The 15,458-nt window shown below is 42.6% G+C and overlaps 1 protein-coding gene across 1 annotated transcript; it reads left to right on the top strand.

Annotated features, from left to right (window-relative positions):
- Nucleotides 1-5,310: 5,310 nt before the first annotated feature.
- Nucleotides 5,311-15,420, top strand: gyg1a (glycogenin 1a). Its single transcript, XM_080415080.1, has 7 exons — nt 5,311-5,438; nt 6,800-6,938; nt 7,158-7,332; nt 10,912-11,074; nt 12,680-12,806; nt 13,064-13,280; nt 14,050-15,420. Exons 1-7 carry the CDS (start codon nt 5,432-5,434, stop codon nt 14,215-14,217), a joined length of 996 nt encoding a protein of 331 aa, XP_080271206.1. The 5' UTR covers nt 5,311-5,431; the 3' UTR covers nt 14,218-15,420.
- The last annotated feature ends 38 nt before the right edge of the window (nt 15,421-15,458 follow it).

Genomic DNA, 15,458 nt, shown 5'->3' with positions numbered 1-15,458 from the left:
CTCCATTTCAAAATATTTAACTTTATTTGTATAACTAAGAGGGACCTCCAAGGGCCTGTAGTCCACCGACCAATCGACTGACCCACCCACCCATTAGGCAATTTTAGTCTGAGACCCAGATGGGAGCCCCGTCTTGTTGTAATATGTCCATGGTGTCCTGGCGCCATGGGAAAAATGTACGTTTCATGTAATGATTCCCTAGCCTAGCGGAAAATGTTTGGTTTTGTGGGAGACCCAAGTTCGAATCTCGGGTGTTACACATGTCTGTGATTTTGTTGCCTACAGCCTTCCCAGTGCTTACCGTATATTACTAGCATAATAAGGAAAGATCTCTAAAGGTTAAATTAATAGGAATTATTTTTATAAATAGGCTACTGACAACATCTATAAAGGCTGACTGCAGGTGGCTGTTCTTTTCAGTCATACGGGGAACTATTTGTATTATGGAAGATGATATTAGTAAATAGTAAGTCGGTTAAAAGTAACACTATTTCCTAGGACAAGACCAGACTAAAATATTACTTTTAATGCAATAAGTCAGAGTGGTGCAGTGGTTGGAGGCAATTGTAACACTGTAAAAATAAGCCATATTAAACACACTATCTCTATATCTATAAAAGTACATCACTAAGAATATTTAGTTTTTATAATTTAATATTGTTACTTAAGAATTCTTTTATTTTTCAAATTTGTTTTTTAAAATGGATGTCTATTTTTATTTAAATTTATTTTTACTTTGAAATTTAGTTGACCCCGATCGGGGTCAATTATCCTAGCTAGAAAAAGCTATATTAGCATAGGTTAAGTTGTGACCAATAACATAGAGATACATTTAATCTAAGTTCAAATTTGCTATCATCTAAACTGTAGCAGAAGGAAAATACTGTACATTCAAAAATGTACTTTTACAAATCTGTTTTTGTCGAAAACTCCTGCTCAGATGAATTGATCATTCTACTCTTCATAGGCAGAGAGAGGACCCTACTGAGCATGTGAAGAAGTCTCATCCCTCTAGCTTGTTTGACCCCGGTTACTTTTGACTCCAGTCTCCCCCTACTATCAGCTCATAATGAAGAGGTGATATTCTATCATAAAGCACAAAAGAAAAATATTGTGGGGGTTGTGATGGTTTTGGATGGGGGTTGCCCCTCCAAGGCACACCTGGGCACACATCCCCAACAAGGTAGACACAGCCAGGGACTTTTACTACAGAGGGGCCAGATGGAACAGCCTGATATGGCTTGGAGATGCATAGGATGCTTGGTAAGCTCTGCTCCAGTATGGGTATAGGAAGAGAAGAAGAAATACTGTAGGGGCCTGTTGTTCGGCACAGAACACCTGTGACACACGCACCAAGTTTGAAGTCGATCAGTCATATGGTTGCTTCTCAAGATATGCCAGGAACAATGTCAGCTTAATTAAAGGTCAAGTTAATAGGAGCTGGAAGATGACAGCTATAATGTGTTTTTAATTATAATATGAATTATTGACATTAGCTTTGGATTGTTAACTAAGTTACAAGTTGATTAACACATTTACTTTCATTTTTCTTTTTTAAAAGAACATTTTCTAATGATGTGAGAAAAAAAGATGTGAGAGTATTTAACAGAGTTCTTGTTTTAATCCAAGCAAAAAATAATGGAGAACCTCTGGGTTCTTTCTCAACAACTTGTAGAAGGCTTCCTCTACGTCAGGATTTGTCCACTAGAGGGCAGAAGTGTGCTAAAATTCACAGATTTTGCCTGCTGCAACCAATGGATGGAGCCATTGCTTCAATGTCTCTTATGTTCAAGCTTCCAGGGCCTTCAGTGGAGAAAGAGCATCCACCTGAATACTCTTCTACTAGAAGAAGACAAAACACTGACTTATCCATGGACAAGTGAAAGGTATGCCTTTGCTTGTGGCATTGTCATGACTCATGGTCAAATATGTTCCTTAATGGATCTAGGATCAAATGTTTCCAATCAATAGCCTGATCTTCAACTATGACAGGTACTGAAAACAGATCTGATCCTGTATCAATGATACTCCTATGCCCGGTGGCTTCTATCAAAATGTTCACTCATTTATAGCCCTTTACTCATCTCCCTCATCCTTCTTAAACAAGGTGGGTCTCTCCTTCTGTGGTCCAGTGGCTGAGGTGGCCCCCACGGAACCCGATGGGACCAACAGCAGAGCAGGGCAGCAGGTATGTGCTGAAGGAAGTAACCCTTACTGAATGAATGAGCTCAGAATGGATATTTGAAATGGATATATAACATATAATGCTTGTTGCAGGCAGAGAGAGAGAAAGAGAGAAAGAGAGAGAGAGAGAGAGAGAGAAAGAGAGAGAGAGAGAGAGAGAGAGAGAGAGAGAGAGAGAGACACACACACACACACACACACACACACACACACACACACACACACACACACACACACACACACACACACACACACACACACACACACACACACACACACACACACACACACACACACACACACACACACACACAACCGCATTAGACAGCCTTCTGGCAGATATTTGCACCTTTCTAGCTCATTTTATTTCTTCTTTTACTTCTTCATCTAGTTACAGTTACATTCTACAGTTACATTGAGGAAGTTGAATAACAATGCTACAGATTGGATTTCAACGTCCTAAAAACCTTTGTAGGAATGTGAAAAAGTCAAAGTATTTGCAACATAGACATATACTGTATGTATTGAAAACATTTGTTTTGGAAAACAAATGTAGTGCCAGATCAGATGCATTTTTATATATCCAAGGGCTGCATGAGTTTGCAGTCTACTTCAAATCATTAGAACGTTCAAGATTGAATTCAATAGTGGTCCTGAGACTGGGAATTAAACCCAGGATATTATGGGTTTAAGGTCAAGAAATAACAGGCCTCACTCCTATGGTCTAGTAGGCTAATTAAGCATCCTTACCTCTACACCCCTCTCCATTCAGTGTTGCATCCCTGCATCTACTGCCTCTAGTCTAGGCTCTTAAGTCCCCTTCCCTTCTACTCCTAAAACTAAACTCAGTCCATGCATCACTTCCAAGGGCGCTAACCCTTCACAATATCTTGTTTCTCATTTCACCACTGTAGTATGTAATCTTTATACCCGCAATTCTCTTTCTGGGACAACTGCAGTGGTGGTACAATTAGTAGAAATTCTACTTTTTAAATGTATATAGAGTATCTTGTTAAGGTTTGAATTTAGTTTTTTTCGTTCAAGCATCCATAATCTAATGTATAAATACAACCATTTTATCTCTACCTATTGCCTAAATACAACTATTTTAACCCTATACTTAAAGTTAAAATGGTTGTATTTAGGCATTAAGTTTAGGCACTGTATACATTTAAAATGGTTGTGTTTTAGACATTTGGTTAGAAATGGTTAAAGATGTATTCTTTATTTTTTGCATTTCTGCTCTATTTTGAAAGGACAGTTAAAAGATAGACAGGAAAGAGGGGAGAGAGAGGGGGGGGGGAGAGACATGCAGTAAAGTGCCTCTAATCGGATTTGAACCTGGGCCAGCAGCAGGAAGGAATGTAGCCTTATTTATGTGGTACAGTATGTGCTCTTAATCGGTGAGAGGGCTCCCTTACATTTACCACCTGTCCTGCAGCCAGGGGTCTTTACAGCAAGGGGTCTACTACTTCAGTTATACCGGCCAGAGCTACTCCTCCCTAGCAATAGATCTGAGACTGATGAAGAACAGAATACATCAGGTGATAGTGTTCAACTATGCTTCTACCACGTCCATGCTTCTGAAACTGCATGCATCGCTTTGACCTTGAAGAGCCGCGACACAGTGTACATAATTTCAGACACTTGGGTCATGTTCAACATGAATAACCACATCACTTTAAATGGGAACTTCATCTTTCCCCTGTGAATATAGACATACTGTACAGGCACCCAATGTTTCTGTCTCAAAACGTGGCCAGTTTCTGGAATTGATGAACTGTTGTGTGTCTCTTTGGATATGTTGTCACTGTTATGTTTTGTGATTGTACTGTTGTAGTTTTATTGTTTATCTATCTATCTACTGCAGCTTTCTGACATGTTGAACTGCTTATTGTGAAGCTGATGAAATAAATAGTCTATAGCCTGGGGTGTGATTAATCCTACTTAGATCATTAAGACTTTTTTTTCTGCTATTAATTTGATATGCTGGACGAAACCCATAAAAATATAATACTGGAATCTATGATTTTGTGTTAGGATTATATTTGCTGAATCACTACATTATTCCAAACATGACAAATAAAACCCTTTGCTCTCAAATGTTTGTAATCAGTTATCATCATAAGCTAAATCTACAGACCAACCCAGTGCAGCAATACATGAGCCAGTAAGCACAGCTCTGTACAATGTTTGGCCTTCCCTGAAGTGCTATGAAACCTTCCCTCTCGCCCTAGGCCTATACAGCTTCTAAAGAATCTTTGCACCTTGGACACTTGTCAAACATTCAGGGGAGGACATTCTAATCCAAGAGTTGCACCGAGGACAGGACTGGTGATGTGCATACGTAGACTTGACCTCTACCTTATCCAGCAAAAGCATGTTGTTTAGACAGATTTTTGATGTTTACCTGGTTTAGGAGAGAACGGGGCTAGATGACCCAGTGGGTAAGTTGACCCACCCTGGCTGTGAAGTTGTGAAGCACATGGGGAAAGTGGAAATAAGTAACATTTCTACTTGTCAGGTATAATGAAAAAAATGTTTTATATATACAACAATACAATTTATTTATACAACCATGTAAATAATTTAGTCAACAAATTGCCTGACGTATTATTCTAGACAATGTTGTCTGACTGTGGGGCAAAATGAACCAAGTGCTCTGGATTAACTTGAGCTAATATCCCTGCTGAATTACCTTTAATTTGGATGAATACACTCAATTGATCAATTAGAGCCAAAGAAGGGACCCCCTTTTTTTTAAGAAGTCATATTTTTATGGCCCTTTGTCATAGATGCCTACTCATGATTTCAATTGATATACATCATGAAATAAGGGTAGATGTTTAGATTTTTACTGAGCATCTCATTTTGCCTTGCGTTCAAGGATAATTTAGGAACAAAGTGAAAAGTGGCTCATATTACCCGTTGTAGCACTTAAAATGTTTTCTCACTCGACCCTGTGAGAGAGAGAGAGAGAGAGAGAGAGAGAGAGAGAGAGAGAGAGAGAGAGAGAGAGAGAGAGAGAGAGAGAGAGAGAGAGAGAGACAGACAGAGAAGACTGACAGGAGAAGCGGAACACAGCAAGGGGGGCGTGTACGCTGCCAGTGGTCACGTGACCCGGAATTTGAGGGTTCTCATTATTCCTGACTGTTTCCATCTGCTGAACCTCTGCCCGTCGCCCTGCGAAGCATCAGACGACCCTTCCAGAGCACCACAAACCTGGGCCGAATCAACTCCAACGACCATGGCGGGTAAGACACCGTGGCAGCTTCAGGCAGCGTTGACACTTACAAATGACGACGACAGCGGACATGGGAGAGATGCTGCTACACGACTGACCGCTTTCTCTCTCTCTCTCGCACACACAGCGTTTATTTCATCACCACCATTATTAAAACAATGCCAAAACGCCAGGGCTCTGGCTTTATATGCTAGCTTCCGCGAGTGTATGATTGGCAAAAGTGGTTTAAATGGCGGATGCTGGTGATGATGATAGTGGCCAGGGCTGTTTGAACACGGTGTGCTTTTTAAATGACTGGGTCGCTGCAGCAGGACAGACAGTGCGTACGTGCGCTGTAACGTGTGGCCTTGTGTGGAGGAGATTCCTTCCACTCACTCTCCATCGTTCAGACAGCACTGGTTCTCAAACAGTGGGTCGGGACCCATTTGTGGATCGCGGACACATTTTCATGGATCACGAGTCCCTTTGTTTCCTACGTTTTTTTTTTTTAGAATATGTGTTTCATGAATTAAAAACACATTTATGTTTTTTTTTCATGAATAAATACAAAATTACAATAGACTCATTGTGAGCTTATAGATCTGCTAGTTTCACTAGTTTGTGAACAATTTCTCTTTTGGGCCTCTTGCTAAAAAGTTTGGGAACCAGTGGTTTAGAGGCAGACGTGTTCATCGCCTTGCTCAATAATACGCATCTCTAGCTGTGTCCCACGTCTTTGCACATAGTCCTCGTAATGTTGTCGACTTGTCCGTTAAACAATGTTTAACCTCAAAACCCATGTGAGGCACGTTTGGAAAGTCTTGTTGGCGTAATGCTCTTGCTTCACATTTTAGTGACACTCCGACAGCCCCTTAATACTTACAACACGGCGTGTGTCTTGATCAAGCTTCCCGGAGCAAGTGCATCTATCCTAGAAAAGAATCATTTGACGCACATGAGTTCACAATCTGTCTGTCTGCAGCCTACCATTTAGACTGGCCAACGTTGATGGTGTTAATCTGTCAGAATCATTCAAACAGGGTGATGGATGCTTCCAGTTTTGTAGGCCTTGCTTTCTATCTATGAGAACATGGGGTCCCTTGACAATACAGAGAAGCATGTTCAGCTGTGAAAGCCCACATACACACAGAGGAAAGTGGGTCTAGGTTAGCCTATGCTGATTTCATCCACTGTTTTTGATTAGTGAGAATTAATTTACTTACAGGTACGTACATTCATAAACTCATACAAATTATGTTAATTCATAGTATACTGAAGATGAACCTGTTAAAGTACAAAAGATTATAGTGAGCAAAGAGCCCATACAGAAAATGGCAATAGTGTGTGATATTCACAATGATGACTGACTGGTGACTTTTTTGTGTCTTCAAGCTGACCAAGCATTTGTGACGTTAGCCACTAACGACCGCTATGCCAGGGGAGCAATGGTCCTCGGTCAGTCATTACGCAACCATAAGACCACCAAGAGACTGGTCGCTCTCATAGGACCACATGTTGCAGAGCAATGCCGGTAACCACTTTAATTCTTTCACTATTCTCTCGCCTCCTTTTCCTCTACCTTTCTCTCTCACACACACACACACACTCACTCACTCACTCACTCACTCACTCACTCACTCACTCACGCGCAGCATACAATACACATACTCATCTTTCCATCTAAAGTAAATAATGCTGTTTGTGTGCCTTTTCTGGCATGTTTCTCTCTGTGTGTGTGTGTGTGTTTCAGGAGTGTATTGGGTTCCATCTTTGACGAGGTGTGTGTGGTAGATGTGAGGGACTCGGGCGACACAGCCCACCTTGCGCTGATGAAGCGTCCAGACCTGGGAGTGACCTTCACCAAGCTGCACTGCTGGACACTCACACAATACAACAAGTGTGTGTTCATGGATGCAGACACACTGGTAAGGAACCTGCATTGTAACATTACTACTGCCTCTTCTGCCCTACAAGCACAACCAGCAGTAAAATATATGATGTTGTTTTTGTCTCCGCCAGGCCGAAAGGCATGGCGAGAGAGTATGTTTTACCCTCCGTCCGTCCGTCCGTCCGTCCGTGTGTCCGTCCGTGTGTCCTGTCTGTGTGTTAGCAGCTAATCTCCGGCACCGTTGGCCCGGTCGCTGCGAAACTGTGCACACACACTCCCTGGATGCCAATTCAGAACCTCTGCCTCAAATTTTTCACATGGGCCTATTATAGCGCCACCTGGAGGCCGATTTGTGCAAAACTCATTTTTTAATATTACTCCTACAGATTTTATCCAAACGTCATGCAAATCGGTACACAGTATCTCTATAGTCATGTGATCAACACGGATCTGTCCGATATCCCATATTCCATCCTCATTGGCTAAGGTTGGCTTCCAAAATTTGCAGGATTGGTCCGTTTTGAACAAAAAGACTCAAATCATGAACGCAGCTTGCGATTTCCGTGAAATTTTCACATTTCACGGAAATCACATTCCCACTAGGCGGAGGAAGAAATGCCACTTGACATTTTTCAAATCAGCCTCATGGTGGCGCTAGAAAAGGCTGATTTGTGTTTTTAACTATAACTGCACCGATCTGTGTGAAACTTTGCACGCACACTCCCTAGAGGCCAAGGAAAAACATCTGCCCTGCATTTTTCACATTTGCCTTATTTAGCGCCACCAGGAGGCCGACTTACGTAAAACACATTTTTGGATATTAAGCCTTCAGATTTTATCCAAATTTCGCACAAATCGGTACACATGATCTCTATAGTCATGTGATCAAGATGGAACTGTATGATTTTTCATATTTCATCCTGATTGGCTAACATTGACATCTAAAGTTTGCAGAAGTGGCCCGTTTTGAACAAAATGCCACAAATCATGAACGCAGCGTCCGATAGAGGTGACACTTTGCACGCACATTCGCACTATGTTGAAGAACAAATGCCACCCTTTAACATTGCCCTATTATAGCGCCACCAGGAGGCCGATTTTTTCAACACACTTCTTTTTTGTATTACTCCTACAAATGTTGTCCAATCATCATGCTAATCGGTACCCATTATCTCTATAGTCAAGTGATCAAGATGGTTCCGTCCGATTTTTCATATTCCATCCTGATTGGCGAATTCCAAACATTGTTGGCCCACAATAACCTAACTGACCTGGCGGAGACCTGTGCTCTCTAGTTTAATTTTGTGTCAGGTTTAACTTCATCACGTTAATATGCTTACTAAAAAAAAGTAATTCTTATGCACACTACGTAAAATAACATAATTGAAAAGGCTTTCAGGCAGCTAAATTAATTGGCACTTATAAGCACCAGGCGAAGACCCTGATTATGTCATAGCATGAATGGTTATAGCATGAATGGTTATATTTGAAAACTGATCAGTATTGGAGCAGACTTAAATTACAGTAACGGGAAATCCCCTGCCTTGCTCAAACTCTGGGTTCCTTTGACCTCAGCCTTTATACTGTGCTCAACACACAAGCCACTTCTGTCTATATCCATCTGTATTGACAAGAACACATTGTAGCAGGTTTTGGTGGCCTAGGTCACAGGTACACACTGATTACACTGTCATCTCAAACATAATTATTATAACTTCTACAGTGATATGAATATATCTTGAACAATGGCTACACATCACCAACTATGTGCTAACATGAGATTTATGTGCTAATGTTGCTGAGCTGTAATTGGCGTTGCAATGTCAGCTGAGTGCTAGTGTTGCTCAGCTGTGATTGGTATAGCAGCATCAGCTAAGCTGTGTTGTTTGCTCTATGCACAGCACACGGCAGCTGTGATTATTACATTTTTGTGGGGCTGTAAACTACAGATGGTCTACTTTTGAGGGGACATGCAGTTAATTACTTCCTGTCAAACAATAACGGCATGTTACTCTAGCCTGGAAACCAGACGAATCTGCCAAGCTAAAAAAAATAGACCTGGGCAGATTAGTCTGGCACTCCTTGGTTTGAATTACACTTCGCTCACTGCCAGAGTTGTGAGTGACCAATCAGAGCCCACTATTCAAACTATTTTTGACGTTTGAATCTGGTTGTAACTGCCCCATGGAAATGAATCATCCACACCGAAGTTCCAGACTAATATCTACGCAGTGATATTAGCAGAGTTATAATATATCGAGAGGGCGGACTCCCGGGGCGGGGGCGGGGGAAACATTAGTTTCAATGAAAGTTGCTCACAAGTGCATGAAGCACCCGGGAGTACTCTACTTCCTGGATTGGCTCCAATATTGGAGCCAATCCAAAAAAATCTTCCCGTTTTAAACTTAAATAGTACACTAAAATATGTATCTAAAAACGTTTGAGGTGAGTAATAATGCTGTAACATAAACAAAGCTCTTTGGTGGAAACATCTGTTACAGTAGTTTAAGTGCTGGTTGTACCCTATAGATAGTTTGCAAATTACGGGATTTCCCCCCCCCCTTTTTTTTCTTTTAAAATAGGACCGTAAATTAACTTTGTTTCTCTCATGCAGTGAGCTTATTTTGGCAATGTACTGGCAGTACAGATATGCAATGTAAAAAGAAAATATAGAACACTTTGATTGTTGAAACAAACATTCACTGGCCTGATAATTAACGTATTTGTAGACATGAAACAAATAAGGAGCTGACCAATGCTGAACTTTTGTCATTCATTAGTAGGGATTTTCATTTTGAATCAAAATATGAAACCGCATTACAAATATGCCATGTGATGCGAGAGTGTTGACTAGCCGACATCAACTCGGGACTCCTGGATCTCCGCTATCCACTCCCTCCCATCCAACATTAGAGTCCGGAGCTCTGCAGCGTTGCTAGCTCCACTATCACACTGAAGTGTGTCTACGTACTGTAGGTGGTGTGGCCCTTTCCCCATCTAGCTGGGCCAAGGGTTTGCTCCCATAGTTTGCTCGCCATCAGTTCCAGGTCCCTGACACAGTGCCCAGCCACCCTCATCCTCTCTCACTGGCCTTGTCCATGACTTGTGGGAGGCCCCCATGGAGGTCAATATTTCTGTTGTGGTCCGCCCATGTGACATCAAGTGCCATTTGTAACATTCTTGTGTAGATGGCACGCCACCCAGGGCCTTTTCCTGCTGTACTGTGAGCGGCCCTGTACAGCAGTACTGATTTTACTCTAGCCACGAAAAGCCGCCTCTTGAGTTCATCTTTCATCTCAGATTTCTTTCCACTCTCCTCATCCCGTACAATGCATTCTAGGCAAGTGTCCTCCGGACCTTCAGATCCTGTTCCATCAAGGCAGTCCAGGCACTGAGATATTTGAAGTCCTTGACTACCTCGAGCACCGTCCTGCTGGCACTGTCAGTAGCAATGGTTCTCTCCTCTGTGTTGAATGGCATTACTTACTTTTTCTTAAAACCAAGGTTATTTATTTGCAAAGTGATACACAGAGCCAGTGAATTATGTCTACGATAATGGTCAGTATTTTGAGATATTTGCATTACATTTAAGGTTATCTTGATAAATCTTGTACAGGTTCTATCAAACATAGACGACCTGTTTGAGAGAGAGGAGCTATCTGCAGCACCGGATCCTGGTTGGCCAGACTGTTTCAACTCTGGTGTGTTCGTCTTCAGGCCATCCAATGAGACGTATCAGAAGTTGCTCACATTCAGCAGCGAGAACGGCAGCTTTGACGGTGAGATAACTAGGACTTCATTTATACTTAGTTGCGCGCGGGTGTCTCACTGAAAATAGCAGATCTAATCTACAAGCTCACAACTTGTCACACTGCTTTATTGTTTGCCGGTCTGGTAAACTGTTACTCATGCACGCACCAATTTCCTTGATAAAGGCTACAGCTGAGGCCCATTATGAGACCTTTTATAAGAAGGGAATTGTACGTGAAAGGGTATAAATTGCACAATGACTGATGACAATATGACACATTTTCATTTCATAAGCCCTATATAAATATGTTTTCCCTGCCATGTCTTTGTCTTCTAATAGGCGTGATAATAGCGGCCATAGGTCTGTTGCAGTCAACTGAACTGGAAACTTTGTCCTTGGAGGACCCCCACCACACGCACACACACGTGTAGACGGCACCTTGTTGCTTTTATCGTCTGACACGACCTAACCTTGGCCTGCATCTTTCACCACTGGTTCACCCCTACCCTTGATATTCATTTGTCACAGTATATCACAGAGACTTCCTGTGTGAAAAAGATAACAACCCGAACAGTGTGTTTTGCTTGGTAGATCTGCCATTTTTGGTGTACGACACCAGTGCTAAATCATCCTCGACTCTTATTGCATTTTGGTCTGTGTGTATTATCCAGTCATCGTGGTTCCCCAAATAAAGGTGAAGAGGGATGTAATATTTTTTTGCCAGTTAGATGGCAGATAGCTATCATTGGCAGTAATGATGCATTAGACACACTTGACATTGTCAGCGTAATATTGTTGACACACCTACCCACGTCAGGAATACCACATCCACGTCGACGGTTACGGCTCACAATACTTAACACATCGGGTGCCAAACACGGTCTGAACCGTGTTTGCGCAGAGTAGCGGTCCGGTGCCGAACACGGTCCAGACCGTGAAATATGTCTTTTTGTTTTTTTCGTTTTTCTCCACACGGGCGGGGCTAGAGCAGCTCTGGGAGTACCCATTGTGATCTTGAGAAGGATAGGCCAGATAGATCACCGGAAAAAAAAAACATGGCTGCCATCCACTTCCTGTCTATTTCCTTCTTTAAAACACCTATATCTCCGAATCTGTTTCCGGTGGGGAAAACCGGTCATGCGCGATGCGCGATCCCCCCCCATTGTAACTCGCGAGTGAAATGTTATCGTTCCAGGCTGTAGCCAGGGTCATCGCGCAACATGAATGGATGTTTTTTTTTACATGGATTTGCTCCTCGTGGAGTCTAGAGCTTTAAACAGCAAAGCGCAGTCAATGGGGAGAATGCTGGCACCCAACATAAGTTGTTATGAAAAAATGCTGGCACCTGATGTGTTAAGAAATGTGTGCACAGATGCTAAGGTTATCATTTAGCATGGTATTTTGGAAAATAGGTTTGTTATTTACCTGGCATCCTACCTACTTTGTAGCACTTCATTTTTGGCACTCTGCTTACTTGAAAGGCTCACACAGGTCTTGTTGGTTGACTTCAGTTCCTACCACTTACACTGACTGATCTTGTACTTTGTAAGTTGCTATGGTTAAGAGCGTATGCTAAAGTCTGTAATTGTAACTGTGTGTGTGTGTGTGTCTGTCCATCCATCCATATGTGCAGGTGGAGACCAGGGTGTTCTTAACAGTTTCTTCAACACCTGGGCGACGGCAGATATTTCCAAGCACCTCCCCTTCATCTACAACCTCAGCAGTATCGCCATCTACTCCTACTTACCAGCCTTCAAACAGTCAGTACACACACACACACACACGGACACACGGACACACACACACACACACACACACACACACGGTCACACAGTTCGCTCATATGTAACCCAAAGCATGACACTTGCATTGTACACTGAGTGGAGGTTTCAATCTCACTTATGCTCTTCAGATGAATGTATTTATAAAATGCCATGTTTCCTCATTATACTATTCCTTATGTCTCTCTCACACTCCTTATCGTCATATTCAATAGCATTTGATATCATTCCTGCAGGTACGGCCATGAGGCCAAGGTGGTGCACTTCTTGGGCAAAGTGAAGCCATGGGACTACTCCTATGACACACAGACTGGGGAGGTCCGAGGTCACTCCATGCCCCCTGAGCTGCACAGTGACTTCCTGGTCTTGTGGTGGAAGCTCTACTCCACCTCAGTGCTGCCTTCACTACGTCTGGCGTATGGAGAGACTCCATTCCACACTGGTTGCACACAGGTACAGTATGTGTGTGTGTGTGTGTGTGTGTGTGTGTGTGTGTGTGTGGGTCATTGGGTGATGTCACAAGGAAGAGTGTTGCCTGTCTTTGTCTGAGATTTGTACTGTTTGTGAACATGTGACATGCATGTGGGTTATATCTACCTGTTACTTGGTAGCATTTACTTGTTTTCTTGGCACTCTGTTTATTTGACCATTTACCATTCATTCCATTTACTCAGATTTTGCACTTTGCCAGTTGCTCTGGATAAGAGCATCCGCTAAATTGTACTTTAGTTAATAGTCATCATTGCCCGACTCTGCTATGCTATGTTGAATCCTTGGAATGGCAGGTCATAGATCCTGCCAATTGGCTCACGTTACTTCACACACTCTTTAGACAGCCAGAGACCGGCCATAAGGAAACTCTTCATAGTCACAGGACAAACCGATATTGCCATCCTTAGAGCCCTTCCGTTAGCATTGCTAAAAATGGAACTATCCTTTTAATCTAGCCATAGCCTTTTACACTTAACAAGTGCTGTCCAACACCTTGGAAAAGAGTGCTGCAAAATGTGTTGCACATTGACCCTTTCTGGTGAAATGCCTGCTTGCATGTCTCTCAGGGCAATATACAAATGGCAAAATACTTATTTATAACTTGGACCAGTCCAGAGGAAGTTGGGGCTCAGCGTGTCTGTAAATGGAGGCACAAAATGCTCCATTTAAAATGGAGCACTTTAATACCTATAGTTATGTGCTTATTCTCCCTTCCCTGTGTGTCATACAGGATACAGCTCAGGCGGCCATGAAGGATGTGTCGGCCCCCGCGCCTCCCCCTGCCCGGCAGATGTCATCAGAGGAGAGGAAAGAGAGGTGGGAGGCCGGTCAGGCAGACTACATGGGCGACGACTCCTTCGCCCACATTGAACGCAAACTTGATTCCTTCCTCAAGTAAGGGACCAGGCGTGGGAGACAGAGACGGACAGAGAGAGAGGGAACCAATTGTAGGCCACGGACAGCTCTGTGATGGTGGGGGATCAACTGCCAGCTCAACCAATCAGAAAAGCTTGATGTGGCCGATCGAATGCCTCTGAGCATCTTGAACCTCGCTCTCTGCTTTGTGTCAGAATGTCCAGTGAGTAAGAGTGAAAATGGCAACTCCTGCACTCCCCTCACCTCCATTTCTCTCTGAAGTGTTTCTTGTCAGTGTCTGATGGAATCGGATGTCTCTGTGCTATACATTCATGGTTGCAACCAACTAGTCTTCCAATAGACATCCAAGCTGTTTTAAATACCACCAGTTTGAAGCAGCTCACCTCTTTCCCCATCGCAGTGCCGATTATTTTATTTCCCAGAAAACAATCACAGGCCACTTCGCAATCTCCCAACAGTGTTCACCTCAACCAGAACGCAGTTTTGGAGCAGTAACTGTGGCTTAGAGACTTTTGACCAGCTCCCTGTGACTCTAGCCTCGTAAACCTGCGTCCATGTTGTAATAGATGTATTGTTTTTTGCATGGCACATATAGTAGTGACCACATGGGTCAGTAACTCAAGGATTTCAAATCTTCATGAGGTGTTCCTGTAGTTGTGTAAATTCATGAATGTACAAATACATCTCTCAAGAATTCTCTGTCTATAAACTGTATTCCGGTTGTGCATGTACATTTCAGTTTGTGAATGTCTAAAGGCATTTTTGCAGCCAGTCCCATGTGTTTTTTAGTGTGCCATGATCTTTATTTCATCACATCACCTCCTGTCCCAGTCTATAATGCAACCAGCTGCCTTACCGTTCTTCACTGTTTACAAAACCTCACTTCCTCTTAACTGCTGTTATAGCACAACTGAAATATCCCAGCCTGACGGCTCCAATTCTGTTTTTGACAAAAATAAACTCCACAGTATCACTCTAGCGCTGTGCTCCCAACAGTCAGTCTTAATTTGTATCACTCCTAAACTGCTCTTAACACCCCCAGATGCTGGCACCATAGGGGGTCAGGGAAATGTATGTATTTTTTTGTAGTGTGGTCAGACTACTGAAAACTGAGTAGGCATGAAGTGTTGAAAAGTGGAACATTGTTGATATTGATATTCCTGCACTATTGTTCCCCTTTGCTGTATAGTTCTGTTAAATTGCTAATAAAGAACTGGTGAAGCCATCTCATGACTTATACTTGATATTAGTAAAATATCCAAT

The sequence above is a fragment of the Gymnoscopelus braueri genome, assembly GCF_963280865.1.
Source record: "Gymnoscopelus braueri genome assembly, chromosome: 19".
Taxonomy (NCBI): Eukaryota; Metazoa; Chordata; class Actinopteri; order Myctophiformes; family Myctophidae; genus Gymnoscopelus; species Gymnoscopelus braueri.
The sequence above is the reverse complement of the archived record's forward strand: the minus strand, read 5'-3'. Positions and strand labels throughout refer to the sequence as shown.

Coding starts and splice junctions, on each gene's coding strand:
- gyg1a (XM_080415080.1), top strand. Junction 11,075..12,679: donor CGAGAACGGCAGCTTTGACG/GTGAGATAACTA, acceptor CCATATGTGCAG/GTGGAGACCAGGGTGTTCTT. Junction 13,281..14,049: donor TCCACACTGGTTGCACACAG/GTACAGTATGTG, acceptor TGTGTCATACAG/GATACAGCTCAGGCGGCCAT.